The 14917-nt window shown below is 43.3% G+C and overlaps 1 protein-coding gene across 3 annotated transcripts in view; it reads left to right on the plus strand.

The window, feature by feature from the left end:
* The window catches only part of dgkza (diacylglycerol kinase, zeta a), a 570823-nt gene that overhangs the window by 484343 nt on the left and 71563 nt on the right, over positions 1 to 14917 (plus strand). For all 3 annotated transcript variants that reach the window (XM_060838748.1, XM_060838746.1, XM_060838747.1), the window contains one exon: positions 9295 to 9323. In XM_060838748.1, coding sequence (XP_060694731.1) covers positions 9295 to 9323 — 29 coding nt within the window. The remainder of the gene's footprint in view (positions 1 to 9294; positions 9324 to 14917) is intronic.

The following is a 14917-nucleotide window of genomic DNA, read 5'->3' on the forward strand; positions in this document are numbered from 1 at the left end:
CCAGCTCCCAGCCCTGCCGAGTTTTCACCATCCCTCCAGACCTCCCCCTCACTGAGGACGAAAGATCAGTCCTCAGAAAAGGACTCACCTTCACCCCCCCTCTGCCCACGCATCAATTAATTTAATGCACGCTGTGATGTCAAATAGTTCTTCGCCGCCTCTGCCTCCGAACTTACTTTCACAATCAGGACTCCTGCCCACCTTCCGAGGACCCATTCGCCCACCTCCAACACACTCTATCTACCTGGACACCCTGCGCTGACCTATTACCCGTCCATGACCTCTTCATTTCCAACTGCCGCTGGGACATTAACCGCCTCAACCTGTCTACCCCCACTCCAACCTCTCACCCTCGCAACGCGCAGCCCTCCACTCCCTCTGCTCCAATCCTGACCTCACCATCAAGTCAGCGGATAGAGGGGGTGCAGTGGTAGTTTGGCACACTGACCTCTACACCGCTGAAGACAGACGCCAACTCGAGGAGGTCATGGCCAACTACCGCCACCTTGACCATGACCCCACCCCCCATCACCAAACTATCATCTCCCAGATCATACAGAACCCCATCACCTCAGGAGATCTCCCACCCACAGCTTCCAACCTCATAGTCCGGGAACCCCGCACTGCCCGGTTCTACCTCCTTCCCAAGATCCACAAGCCTGACCACCCTGGCTGACCCATTATCTCAGCATGCTCCTGTCCCACTGAACACATCTCTACCTACCTCGACACTGTCCTATCCCCCCTAGTCCAGGAACTCCCCACATACGTTTGAGACACCACACATTCCCTCCACCTCCTCCAAGACTTCCATTTCCCTGGCCCCCAACGCCTCATCTTCATCATGGATATCCAATCCCTCTACACCTCCATCCGCCATGACCAGGGCCTCCAAGCACTCCGTTTCTTCCTCTCCCGACGACTCCTACAGTACCCTTCCACTGACACTTTCATTCGTTTGGCTGAACTGGTCCTCACCCTCAACAATTTCTCCTACGAAACCTCCCACTTCCTCCAGACCAAAGGAGTAGCCATGGGCTCCCGTATGGGCACCAGCTATGCCTGTCTCTTTGTTGACTACATAGAACAATCCATCTTCTGTAGTTACACTGGCACCACTCCCCACCTCTTCCTCCGCTACATTGATGACTGCATTGGCGCCACTTCGTGCTCCCACGAGGAGGTTGAACAATTCATCAACTTCACCAACACATTCCACCCTGACCTTAAATTTACCTGGACCATCTCTGACACCTTCCTTCCCTTCCTGGACCTCTCCATCTCCATTAATGACGACCGACTTGACACCGACATTTTTTACAAACCCACCAACTCCCACAGCTAACTGTATTACACCTCTTCCCACCCTACCTCCTGCAAAAATGCCATCCCTCCGAGGAATTCACAATTCCTCCGCCTCCACCGTATCTGTGCCCAGGAGCACCAGTTCCAGAGACTGCAATTTCCCTTCCCACGTGGTTGAAGATGCCATCTCATCCACATCCCGCACCTCCACTCTCATACCTCACCCCTCCAACCGTAACAAGGACAGAACGCCCCTGGTGCTCACCTTCCACCCTGCCATAAACCAAATCATCCAACGACATTTCCGCCACCTCCAAACGGACCCCACCACCAGGGATATATTTCCCTCCCCGTCACTTTCCACCTTCCACAAAGACCATTCCCTCCGTGACTACCTGGTCAGGTCCACGCCCCCCAACAACCCACCCTCCCATTCTAGCACCTTCCCCTGCCACTGCAGGAATTGCAAAACCTGCGCTCACACCTCCCCACTCACCTCCATCCAAGGCCCTAAAGGAGTCTTTCATGTCCACCAAAGTTTTACCTGCACATCCACCAATATTATTTATTGTATCCGTTGCTCCCGATGCGGTCTCCTTTACATTGGGAAGACTGGATGCCTCCTAGCAGAGTGCTTTAGGGAACATCTCTGGGACACCCGCACCAATCAACCCCACTGCCCTGTGGCCCAATATTTCAACTCCCACTCAGCCAAGGACACACAGGTCCTGGGCCTCCTTCACCACCTCTCCCTCACCACCCGACACCAGGAGGAAGAACGCCTCATCTTCTGCCTCGGAACACGTCAGCACCAGGGCATCAATGTGGACTTCATCAGTTTCTTCATTTCCCCTTGCCCCACCTCACCCCAGCTCCAAACTTCCAGCTCAGCACTGTCCCCATGACTTGTCCTATCTTCTTTTCCACCTATCCACTCCACTCTCCTCTCTGACCTATCACCTTCATCCCCACCCCTATTCACCCATTGTACTGTTTGCTACCTTCCCCCACCCTCCTCCCTGACCTATCACCTCCATCCCCACCCCCATTCACCTCTTGTACTCTATGCTACTTTCTCCCTACCCCCACCTTCCTCTCATTTATCTCTCCACCCTCCAGGCACTGTGTCTGTATTCCTGATGTAGGGCTTTTGCCTGAAACGTCGAGTTTCCTGCTCTTCGGATGCTGTCTGACCTGCTGTGCTTTTCCAGCGCCACTCTAATCTGGAATCTGGTTTCCCGCATCTGCAGTCCTTGTTTTTACCATGCTAAATTGCCCATAGTATTAGGTGCATTGGTCAGGGGTAAATATAGGGTAGGGGAATGGGTGGGTTACTCTTCGGAGGGTCGGTGTGGACTTGTTGGGCCAAAAGGCCTGTTTCCATATGTAGGGAATCAAATCTAATCTAATAGGGAAGTGGTATCTAAAAACTTGCAATATCTATATAACTTTATTATGACATGAGACCTGAGGGTACTTGACAGGAAGGATGCTGAAAGGATGTTTCCCCTTGAGAGGAGCTGAGAACTAGGAGAAACAGTTTAAAAATAAGGAGTCACCAATTTAATTCAGAACTGAGGAGAAATCTCTTCCCTAGGGGAAGTGATTGAATGCTTTTTAGATAGCGATAGATTCCTTACATAACAAGGAATCAAAGGCTGTCAGGGGTAGACAGAATGTGGAGTTATGACCATGATCAGATCAAACATGATTTTATTGATTGACAGAGCAGGATTGAGGTGTGAAATGACTATCTCCTGCTCCTAATTTATACAATCATGTGGTTTTGAATTAAATTCTTGTGGAATGATTGGATTTGCTTTAGGTGTTGGCTGACAGTGCCAACTTGTTACTGGCCCAGTAACAGTGCAAACCTATTACTGTGCGACTTACTGACCCAGTAACAATGTCAACCAATTACTGTCTGACTTACCAACCCTGAAGCAATATCGACCTATTACTGTTTGGTACAGTTACAAGGTTGCACTCAGTCAATCTATTTGTGTGTGACTGGCTGACTTACCTCATAGCAGTGCCAACCCATTATTGTGTGACTTACTGAATCTGCAGCTGTTCAAGCTGCTACTGTGACTTGCTAACCAGAAATGTCTAGTTCTTGACAAAAATTAGTGCACAGCACACTGACGCACAAACTTTCTGCTCAGCCAGTACGCAATTCATCTTCAAGCACGGTATGATTGACAAGTGGAGATACCTGTTAGGAGCAATTGTCAATCCAGTTTTGCATGTCAGAGTGTATGTGTTTGAGAGATTCAAAGCCTGGTGTTATGCACCCCAAGTCTGGAGGAGGACTTTACCTGCTGCAGGTGTATGTTGGGAAATAATAATGCAAAATAGAATGGGCTAGACTTTGGGAAATTGGAAGCTTGCTCCTCACAATGTACCCATTTCTGCTTAGTGAAGCTTTCTTCTGTAAGTCCCATTCATAAAAATGTCCCTACTATTTTCTGTAATGAAGGATCAGAATTATTCATATGAAGTATCAATTATTTATGTCATCCTCCAGGATCACAGGCCAGCTCCATGCTGGTTTCTGTATTCAGTTTGATAAATATATAACTCGTGAAGATAAGGAGGGATTGGAACCTGACACTACACAGTGCCAATCATGGCTAAGTGGTAATACTATCATGTTGGAGTCAGAGTTCAAGCCCTGCTCCAAAGACTTGAGAGCGAGACTTCAGCTAACACAACTGGCACTGTTGATCTGCTAGGCGAAAGTGAGGATTGCTGATGCTGGAGATCAGAGTCATGATTAGAGTGGTGCTGGAAAAGCACAGCAGGTCAGGCAGCATCCGAAGAGCAGGAAAATCATTCCTGAGCATTCCTGATGAAGGGCTCTGCCTAAAACATCGATTCTCCTGCACCACTCTGATCTTGACTGTTGATCTGCTGTCCTTCAGGTGAGATGTCACTTAAACCGAGGCCTGCGCTACCTCCCGAAGAGTAGTGAAGTTCTCCAGATTTTCCTAGCTCTATTTAACCTTGAGCCAACACCATCAAAACAGATTAGTTGGACATTTCCACCTTGCTGTTTGTGAGACTTTGTATGCCAATTGACTGCTTCATCTCCGTATATGACAACAAAAATGACACATTGAGTATTTTTAAACTTCACTGTGTCCTGCAACAGCCTTAGAATGTTAAAAAAAAGTTCTATATACATAGATGTTCTTTCTATGATATACAGCAAGAAAAAGGGAGGGTTGAAGTAAAGTGTGCTGTGTCAGGATAAACTTGTTGGTGTTATCACTGAAACTCCAGTGTCTAGGATCCAAACAAACAGTCCTAATGCCAACTCTTCATAGGAGCCTGCAGTTTGAACATAGAACACAGAACAGTGTAGCATGGAACAGGCCCTTCGGCCCTTGATGTTGTGCCGACCTTTTATCCTACTCTAAGATCAAACTAACCTACGCATCCTTCTTTGCATCCTCCGTGTGCCTATCCAAGAGTCACTTTAAAGTCCCTATTGCATCTGACTGTACCATCACCACTGGCAGTGCAGTCTATGCACTGACCACATTGTGTAAAGAACCTACCTCTGACACCTCCCCTAAACCTTCCTCCAATCACCTTAAAATGATGCACCCTCGTGATAGCCATTTTCACCCTGGGCAAAATGTCCCTGGCTATCCACTCTATTTATGCCTCTCTTCACTTTGTATGCCTCTATCAAATCACCTCTCATCCTCTGTACTCCAATGAGAAAAGCCCCACCTCCATCAACCTTACTTCAGAAGACATGCCTTCCAGTCCAGGCAGCATCCTGGTAAATCTCCTCTGCACATTCTCTGAAGCTTCCACATCCCTCTGGTTGCCTAAAATGAGACGACCAGAACCGATCAGTCTTTCAAGTGTGGTCTAACCAGGGCTCTATAGAGCTGCAGTGTAATCTTGTGGTTCCTAAACTCACTCCCCCTGCTAATGAAAGCCAATACACTGTAACGCCTTCTTAATAACTCTTAAACCCGGGTGGCAATTCTGAAGGATCTATGGACGTGGACCTCAAGATCCCTCTGTTCTTCCACGCTGCCAAGAATCTTGCCTTTAACCCAGTATGCTACATTCAAATTCAACCTTCCAGAGTGAATTACTTCACACTTTCCCAGGTTGAACTCCATCTACCACTTATCAGTCCGTTTCTACATCCTGTCAATGTCCCATTGCAACGTACAACAGTCCTCCACACTGTCCACCACTCCACCAACCTTTACGTCATCGCCAAATTTAATTACCCACTCTTCCACTTCCTCATTCAAGTCATTTATAAGAATCATAAAAAAACAGAGGTCACAGAACCTATCGCTGCTGAACACCACTGGTCACCTAGATCCAAACTGAATACTTTCCATCTATCACCACCCTCTATTTTCCATGGGCCAGCCAATTCTGTATCCAGACAGCCAGATTTCCCTGTATCTTGTGCCTCCTTACTTTTTGAATGAGCCTACCATGGGGAACCTTATCGAATGCCATGTTAAAAGCCATGTACACCCCATCCACTGCTATGCCTTCATCAATCTGTTTTGTCACATCCTTAAATAATTCAATAAGATTTGTGAGGCATGACCTGAAGAAGGACTCATGCCCAAAACGTCGATTCTCCTGCTCCTTGGATGCTGCCTGACCTGCTGCGCTTTTCCAGCAACACATTTTCAGCTCTGATCTCCAGCATCTGCAGTCCTCACTTTCTCCTAGAAGATTTTAACTTACTGCGAATCCTCTTGCAAGGATGCCTTCCTTGAAGAAGCTCTCTTTCTCCCTCTACAAGAATTCCTGAAGAAGGGCTCATGCCCGAAACATCGATTCTCCTGCTCCTTGGATGCTGCCTGACCTGCTGCGCCTTTCCAGCAACACATTTTCAGCTCTGCCCCTCCTAAAGCCATGCTGACTATCTCTAATCAGGTGAAGGTTTCTCAAGTAACCCTCAATCCTGTCTCTCAAAATCCTCTCCAATAATTTGCCCACCTTTGATATAAGACTGATTTGGCCTGTAGTTCCCAGGATTGTTCCTACTCCCTTTCTTCAACAAGGGAATAAATTTGCTGCTCTCCAATCATCTGGCAGTACTCCAGTGGATGGAGAAGGATGATGCCACATTCCACACGAGTATGTGACCTTCTCTGAATAACTTTCTGACTGGCACTCACCATTTTAAATTATTGCAGCTCACCTTATGTTTGTGGCATTTCCAGTGACAAGAATCATATCTACACAGGTGGGCTCATAACTAGTCCTGCTTGAATTTCAAAGGAGCAAGCATCCCTATCCAAAAGGGCGGCAATCTGCCTTCTATCAGTGGGGATATTAAGATGTGGGTCACCATTTGTTAAGCCTCTTTTTCCGTAAAGGAGTGAAGTACGTGATTTAATTCTGCTGTTCTACCTGTACCTGATTGATGGCTGCTTTGCTCAGAAAACTTTACAAGTAGAAAGTGCTCTTTCCAAATGTAGTTTTTCTGGGTTACTGTTATTTCAATATGCATGGATTCATAAGGTGATATCAGGCACACCGCAACAAAAGCATTTCATCTATCAACCTCTTGTTCAATTTATTGACTTTGCTCTACACTTCCACATCTGACATTCAACGTTTACCAAATACTTTGTGTGCTTATCATGGCAGTTTGGATAGTGTTGTCAAATCAACAGATTGAGGTAAAATGGGGGATTTTTACCGTCAGTATTGTCCAGGTTATTGCAGTTTAATGTGAATCTACAGGGAACCATCTTTTCATTGTGTTGGAAAGTGAGTTAAGCCAATGCTTTCTAAGCAGGGGTTATAGTTGGATAAAGGCCATTCCAGCCAGAATAGAAGAGGCTGAAAATCAAATCAGTTTCCCCATGACTGTCTATAAATCTCAGGCATCCCTTTCATGTCAGGAGTTTTGCCTGTTCTTCTTCAGGACTCCTCATTCTTACTGTTCCACGATTTGGCCAATTATTCAGAGACTCTGCTCCGTTGTGTTTTTAAATTCCTGTGCATGTGACAGTAATGGCTACGCAAATGTCACTGTCTCTTCAAACAGAAAATGCTGATCTCGATTGATGTTTGTAGGGATGCTATTGAATCATTCACCATAGCAATCCCGCTGTCTAACTTTCCATTGATTTTAAGTTTGCCTTGTACAGCTGTCTTGACTGGAAACAATTTGCTCACTCTACCTTGAGTATTTGCAAGGTTTTCAATCTTTGGAGCACAATTTGTTGGGAAGAATGTTTCTGCATCCACATGTACAATCCCAGCATTTTGAAGAGAGATTGCAGTTCAGATATAGAATGACGAAGCAAATAAAGTAATTTCTACTTACCTTCACATCAGTCTTTAAGTGCTGGGATGTGTATGGTTTGCCATACACACTCATCTCTGGTTGGCAGGGGAGGATGGAGAGGTGAACTTTTATTCATTTGTACCATAAATTGATCTGACCCAATCTGGACTATTGTTTTGACTTCTGAACACTGCACTTCAGGAAGAATTAAATTGGTCTTGACAGAGTGTAGGTTCATCAGAATGATGAAGGGCCTCAGAGTTTGGGGTGCATTGAGCGTGGTTTGTAGATTGAGAAATGACTTGTTTGAGATGTTTAATCTGATGAAAGGATTTGGCATGGTCGATAAAGAGAAACTGTTTCCTCTGGTGGGTGGCATAGTGGCTCAGTGGTTAGCAGTGCAGCTGCACAGCACCAGGGACCCAGCTTCAATTCCAGCCTTAGGCAACCATGTGTGGAGTTTGCACATTCTTCCCATGTCTGCATTGATTTCCTCTCAAGGTCCAAATTTGTGCATATTAGGTGACTGGCCATACTAAATTGCCCCTCAGTGTCCAGGCATATTCAGGCTATGGAAATTGGCCATAGTAAATGCCAGGTAATGGAGGTAGGGGGTGGGTCTGGGCGGGGTGCTCTTTGGAGGGTTGGTACAGACCCGATGGCTAGACAGCCTCTTTCCACACTGCAGGGATTCTATGAAATCAACAACAAAGGGGCATAAAATTAACATTCAAGCTAAGCCATACTTAAGAAAAATCTTTAGAGGTTGTAAAAATTTGAAGCACTCCCCAAAGTACTCTGCTGGATCAGTTGAAGCTTTCAAGATTGGGATAGTTATTTTCTCATGGCTTAAGGAGATTAGATTAGACTTACAGTGTGGAAACAGGCCCTTCGGCCCAACAAGTCCACACCGACCCGCCGAAGCGAAACCCACCCATACCCCTACATTTACCCCTTACCTAACACTACGGGCAATTTAGCATGGCCAATTCACCTGACCCGCACATCTTTGGACTGTGGGAGGAAACCGGAGCACCCGGAGGAAACCCACGCAGACACGGGGAGAACGTGCAAACTCCACACAGTCAGTCACCTGAGTCGGGAATTGAACCCAGGTCTCAGGTGCTGTGAGGCAGCAGTGCTAACCACTGTGCCACCGTGCCGCCCCAAAGTGTAAGGAGGTGGTGAAATGGAGTTGAGGTAGGATTTTTTTCATAATTTAATGGGATGATGGAGCAGGCCCAAGTGGCTGAATTTCTATTCCTACATGAGCAATATATTCTGCGGCCTACATTAGCGAAATTTTGTATTTACTTTGTACAACAATCTGACACAGATTACTGCATACTCTGAAAACAGATTTAAATTTATAGACATTCATATTGGCTTTGGTCTGAGCCAATTTCGAAAAATCTACAATGTTGTGATTGTTAAAGTTAAGCTATTCATTCTACAAGCACTGAGTACTCTTCAAAAATTCACTTTAACCCCCAACCAATCTGTCAAAGAAAAAGACCCTTTAATCATGTCCGTGTGTGATGTATTATGTACTAAAGGACCTTGAATGAATGTTTATGTATGAATTTAGCATCTAAGCTACATACCTCTTAATGTTCGTACATAGCAAGTGCAACAACAACACTGTACTCATGCTTATTCTCATACAGATGTGTTTTTGTTCTTTGACTTTTCAGAGCTGAAAAGCCTGCCACATCCTGTACAGGTAAGGTTGACAAACTTTTATTGCTTTCTGTGATTCTGTTATCCATCTTTACACAAGACATACAAAATATTGCTAATCATTTTAAATGTCCTGTGCCATTACTGTTATGCTGACGTTGAATGTTTTTTGCAGTAGTCATGTTACCACTGTCCCTTTCCCCATATTGCTGCCAGTACTAGTGTGTGCCTCATCTAATGGCAGCAATCCCAATCCATTCTTCACCAAGGTATGCCACTAGCACAGGAATATTGCTTCACTTGATGCATCTGTAAAACCAGAACGTCACAGACATTTGAATATCATTTCCTTTTGTATTGTGTCATTAACAGTGGGAATATCAATTTCCCTGTCATGTCCACGTTCCTGATGTAACACAAACTCTGCAGCATTATATTCGTGAATCACTCACTCTATTGTTAAAAATCACACAACACCAGGTTATAGTCCAACAGGTTTAATTGGAAGCACACTAGCTTTCGGAGCGATGCTCCTTCATCAGATGATTGTGGAGGGCTCAATCGTAACACAGAATTTGTAGCAAAAATTTGCAGTGTGATGTAACTGAAATTATACATTGAAAAATTGATTGTCTGTTAAGCCTTTCATCTGTTAGAAACTCCATTATCTCACTTTTTAGATTAGAATCAATCTAAACATCTGGTCATAGACAGAGAACACAGGGGGCTAACACCTTCAACATATTGTCTAGCTATCACCATTGTTAGCAGCTAACCTGAGAATGCAACTTTAAAAAGAAGGGTTTTGTGATTTACACATGAAAGAAGTGAAATTATCACTGTGTTCTAACAGATGAAAGGCTTAACAGACAATCAATTTTTCAATGTATAATTTCAGTTACATCACACTGCAAATGTTTGCTATAAATTCTGTGTTACGATCGAGCCCTCCACAATCACCTGATGAAGGAGCGTTGCTCCGAAAGCTAGTGTGCTTCCAATTAAACCTGTTGGACTATAACCTGGTGTTGTGTGATTTTTAACTTTGTACACCCCAGTCCAACACCGGCATCTCCAAATCATCACTCTATTGTGTCGCTGTGGTAGGGTGTAATTTATTGCATGGTGCCTGTGTTTGAAATTTACACCATCTTGTCAGCAACACTGGAAGATCAATTATCCTGCCTTGGGAGAAACACTGGAATGTCACCAACACTGGAGTGTTTGTTAGCCAGCACTGTCACCAACTGGAGTTCTGTATTGTTCAATCACAGAATGTGCCTATCACTGGAAAGACTGGCATTTATTAATCATTCTTAATTTGACTTGAGATACAATTGGACATAGTTTACAATCAACCACATTGCTGTAGGCTTGGAGTTGCATTTAAACCAGATTGGATATAGTTGACAAATTGCCTTCTCCAAAAGAGATTTGTGAACCAGATGTAATTTTGAAATTAAAAGATCTAATTAAACATGGTAACCATTTCTGAATCTGGGTTTCTTTTTATTCCAGATGCTTTTAATCACTTGAATTCAAATTCCTTCACTCCTGCTGGGGAATTTGAGCTCATATCTATGGATCATTAATCCAAGCTTCTGGAATACTGACTCAATAACGTTCATTACTTTTCTACCATATTCCTGTTCTGTGCCATCACTGACACTAGTGTAGACTTTACCCTGTTGTACACTGATATTCTGGGATTAATAACATTTCATTCAGTCTGCTATATTGTATATAGTAGAATATCTATTCCTCTGCTTGTGTCTCTAACACAATTAGGATAATGCTTTTTTTTTGGTATTGGTGTTCCCACCGTAATGGGTGTAATTTGTTGTGCTGTGTCAGTAATTTGTTATATAACTTACCCTGCTACATCAGTAACACTGAAGAGTCTGTGGCCATGCTCTGTCTGTGAAGCTATTCATTCACTTGCTATGGGAACAGATCACTTATGCAGTTTGAAGCACAAGTACAGTACTGCTATTGTGTAAGTAACACTAACAATGCATTATGTTAGATAAGAGAACTTAATGAAGTATTAAAAGGGGGAGGTGCCTGTGGAAACCACTGAGTCATACACCAGTAATTTCTTTACTGCCTTGGTAGAACTGTTGGTTCTAGATATCTTAAGCTGATTTTGACAACTACTATGTATATTCCAAGCACTAATTCACTTTTAGTTGCATTAAAATATGCAACACAATTGTTCTTAGAAAAGAGATGTCCTGCCAAAGCTTTCTAACTTGCACTCATCAGGGATAAACACAAGAATGTCCAATTTCACACTAATGCCACAACTTGCAATGTAGGAGAAAAGAGTATTGATTGGTTGGCACTGACTCTGGTCGAATTGTTGTCATGGAGAAAGCGACAGGAAACTTTCAGTTGCCTAAGGTTTCAGGTATTTGAGGAAAGAAGCTAGGTATGAACATGTTCCTTTTATTGGCTCTATGCACCAATGTTGCTTTTAGCATACACAAATAAACCATGTGACAAGCACAATTGTTGATTGAAATTGATTGTTAGTGTGGCTGCTAGCACATTGAAAATTGTTCAGCAAGAGCTGCCCTTTCACAGAATGGCATCTAACTGTGAACATCTTGTTTTGAGTTTTGCAAGTTGAGTAGGCCCTTTATCTAGGAGAAAGTGAGGGCTGCAGATGCTGGAGATCAGAGTTGAGAGTGTGGTGCTGGAAAAAGCACAGCAGGTCAGGGGGCATCCGAGGAGCAGGGGGATCGACGTTTTGGGCGTAAGCCCTTCATCAGGAAACCGAAACGTTGGTTCCCCTGCTCCTCAGACGCTGCCTGACCTGCTGTGCTTTTCCAGCACCACACACTCTACTCTAAGCCCTGTACTGCCAATTACAGACAATCAAAAGAACATGTTGTTGATTATGTTCGTTTTCTGTACATTTCACTCCAAAGTTTCATCTGTTCGACATTTGTGGCATCTTTCATAACATGGAGGAAAAATAGGGCAGTGAGAAAAAGAATCAGTTCAGGTTAGCACAAGTCGCCGTGAAACGGTTAAAGATACATGCTCACTGCTGTGAAATAAAGGCATTCCCTTACATCTTAAGATATTCATAATGAATATCACATCTTTGGCTCAGGCATTCAGTTCTTAACCAGCATCTGAAGTCGATTTCTTTCAGCAGCCTATTCTCATTGCTGTCAGAATTAAGCTAATAACCAAAGAGATATTTCAATTTCTGATTGTCAACTCTCAGAATTGGGAATGGAATTTTCAGCACATATCAAGGTCCTCTCTCAAATGCCTGAGAAACCCTGCTAAGAATTGATATTCCTTACTCTAAAGATTCATCAATTTCAATCGTAAATATATTCAATAATTGAGCATCAGAACCCTGTGAGATAGATAATTCCAAAGATGCACTATTGTTTGCAAAAAGACATTTCTATTCATCTCAGTCCTTTGTGATAAAAAAATTGTTCTACCTTTTGTATTCAAAGTGAATATCCTCATTCTTCCTGGTAGCATGTTCCATCTGTTATCTGAGTCTCCACTTACATAAACTCTTTATATCTCTTTCTAGTTTATTTGTATGAACAGAGAGATCTCTGTGTCCAGGTACATAGATCCTTGAAAGTTGCCACCCAGGTTGATAGGATTGTTAAGAAGGCATACGGTGTGTTCGCTTTTATTGGTGGAGGGATTGCGTTTCGATACCATGAGATCATGCTGCAGCTGTACAAAACTCTGGTGCGGCTGCACTTGGAGTGTTACATACAGTTCTGGTCACCGCATTATAGGAAGGATGTGGAAGCTTTGGAAAGGGTTCAGAGGAGATTTACTGGGATGTTGCCTGGTGTGGAGGGAAGGTCTTATGAGAAAAGGCTGAAGGACTTGAGGCTGTGTTTGTTAGAGAGAGGAAGGTCGAGAGGTGACTTAATTGAGAGATATAAGATAAACGGAGGGTTAGATAGATTGGACAGTGAAAGCCTTAATCCTCTGATGGCTAGCGTGAGGGGACATAACCTTAAATTGCAGGGTGATAAATATAGGACAGATGTCAGAAGTAGTTTCTTTACTCTGAGAGTCGTAGGGGTGTGGAACACACTGTCTGCAACAGTAGTAGACTTGTCAACTTTACAGTCATGTAAATGGTCGTAAATGGACAAGAATGGAATAGTGTAGCTAGATGGGCTTCAGATTGGTTCCACAGCGTTGAAGGCTGAAGGGCCTGTACTGCGCTGTAATGTTCTATGTTATATGTATCTTCCTTACAATTTATATTCTCACCTACCTTTGTGTCAACAGCAAACTTAGGTATGTTGCTCTTGGTCTCTTTATCTGAGTCATCAATATAGATTGTAAATAGCTGATCTATGTAGCACTGTATTTATTACAGCCAGCTAATTAGAAAGTGCCCCATTTATCCCAACTGTCTGCTTTTTCCTTAAATAATCTTCCATTCATGCTAATATATTGCCACCAACCCCATGAAGCGTTATACTGCATATTAGCTTCTTGTGTGGCACCTTACAAAACAACTTTTTGAAGTGTAAGTGTGTTTACTGGTTCATCTTTATCTACTCTACCAGCAACCACCTCAAAAAATGCAATATTTGTCAATCACAATTTCCCTTTGTACATGCATGTTGACTCTGTCTAATTATATTATGATTTTCTGTTATTGTTAAGATTTTCTTAATGATAGACTCCAACACTTACTCAGCTTAAACTGGTCTATAAGTTTCTGTTTTTACCCTCCTTTCTTTGTTGTACAGTTGCAAACTTCCAATCCTCAGAATGTACAAATTGATAGAAAATTTTGGAAAACCATATCTCATGCATAGTTTTCAGAAATCTAGAATGTAGATCTTCAAATCCCAGGGATTTATCCCCCTTCTTCCCTTAAGTAAAATATATTAAAGAAATTTACTTATTTTTGCTTACTTTAATTGAACACATTTTATTTATTCATTCAAAGGATGTGGACATTATTGCTCAGGCCAGCATTTATTATCCATTCTAATTGCCCTGCAAAAGGTGCTGATGAGCTGCCTTCTTGAACTACTGCAGTGCTTGTAGGGTAGGGATGCCCATAGTGTTGTGAGGAAGGGAGTTCCTGAATTTTGATGTGGCAGTATAGTTCCAAGTCAGATTGTATTCCTATGTGTATGCTTCTCTTTTCCATCTCGGTAGTAGGTCACAGTAGTTGAATGTGTTGTCTAAGCAGCCTTGGTGCACTATTGCATCTTGTGGATGGTACACACTGCTGTTACTGTGGTGGGGAAAATGAATGGTAAATGCGCTGGATAGGTCGCCAATCAATTGACTGTTTTGTCCTGGATAATGTTAAGCTTCTTGGGTGTTGTTAGAGCTGCACCCATCCAAGCAAAGGGATAGTATTCCATCACAATCTTGATTTGTGCCTTGTGATGGTGGATAGGGTTTGTAAAGTCAGCAGGTGAATTACTACTGCAGAATTTCTAGCGTCTAACCTACACTTTTAATCACAATATTTATATTGTTGATCCATTTCAGTTTCTGATGATCCTTAGCATGTTGCTAGTAGGGACTTCTTAGATTATTGGCGATGGTTATTGCCTAACATTTGTGTGATGCAAATCTTACTTGCCACTTGTCAGTCCAAGCCTAAGT

This window comes from Hemiscyllium ocellatum, chromosome 18, assembly GCF_020745735.1.
Source record: "Hemiscyllium ocellatum isolate sHemOce1 chromosome 18, sHemOce1.pat.X.cur, whole genome shotgun sequence".
Lineage (NCBI taxonomy): Eukaryota > Metazoa > Chordata > Chondrichthyes > Orectolobiformes > Hemiscylliidae > Hemiscyllium > Hemiscyllium ocellatum.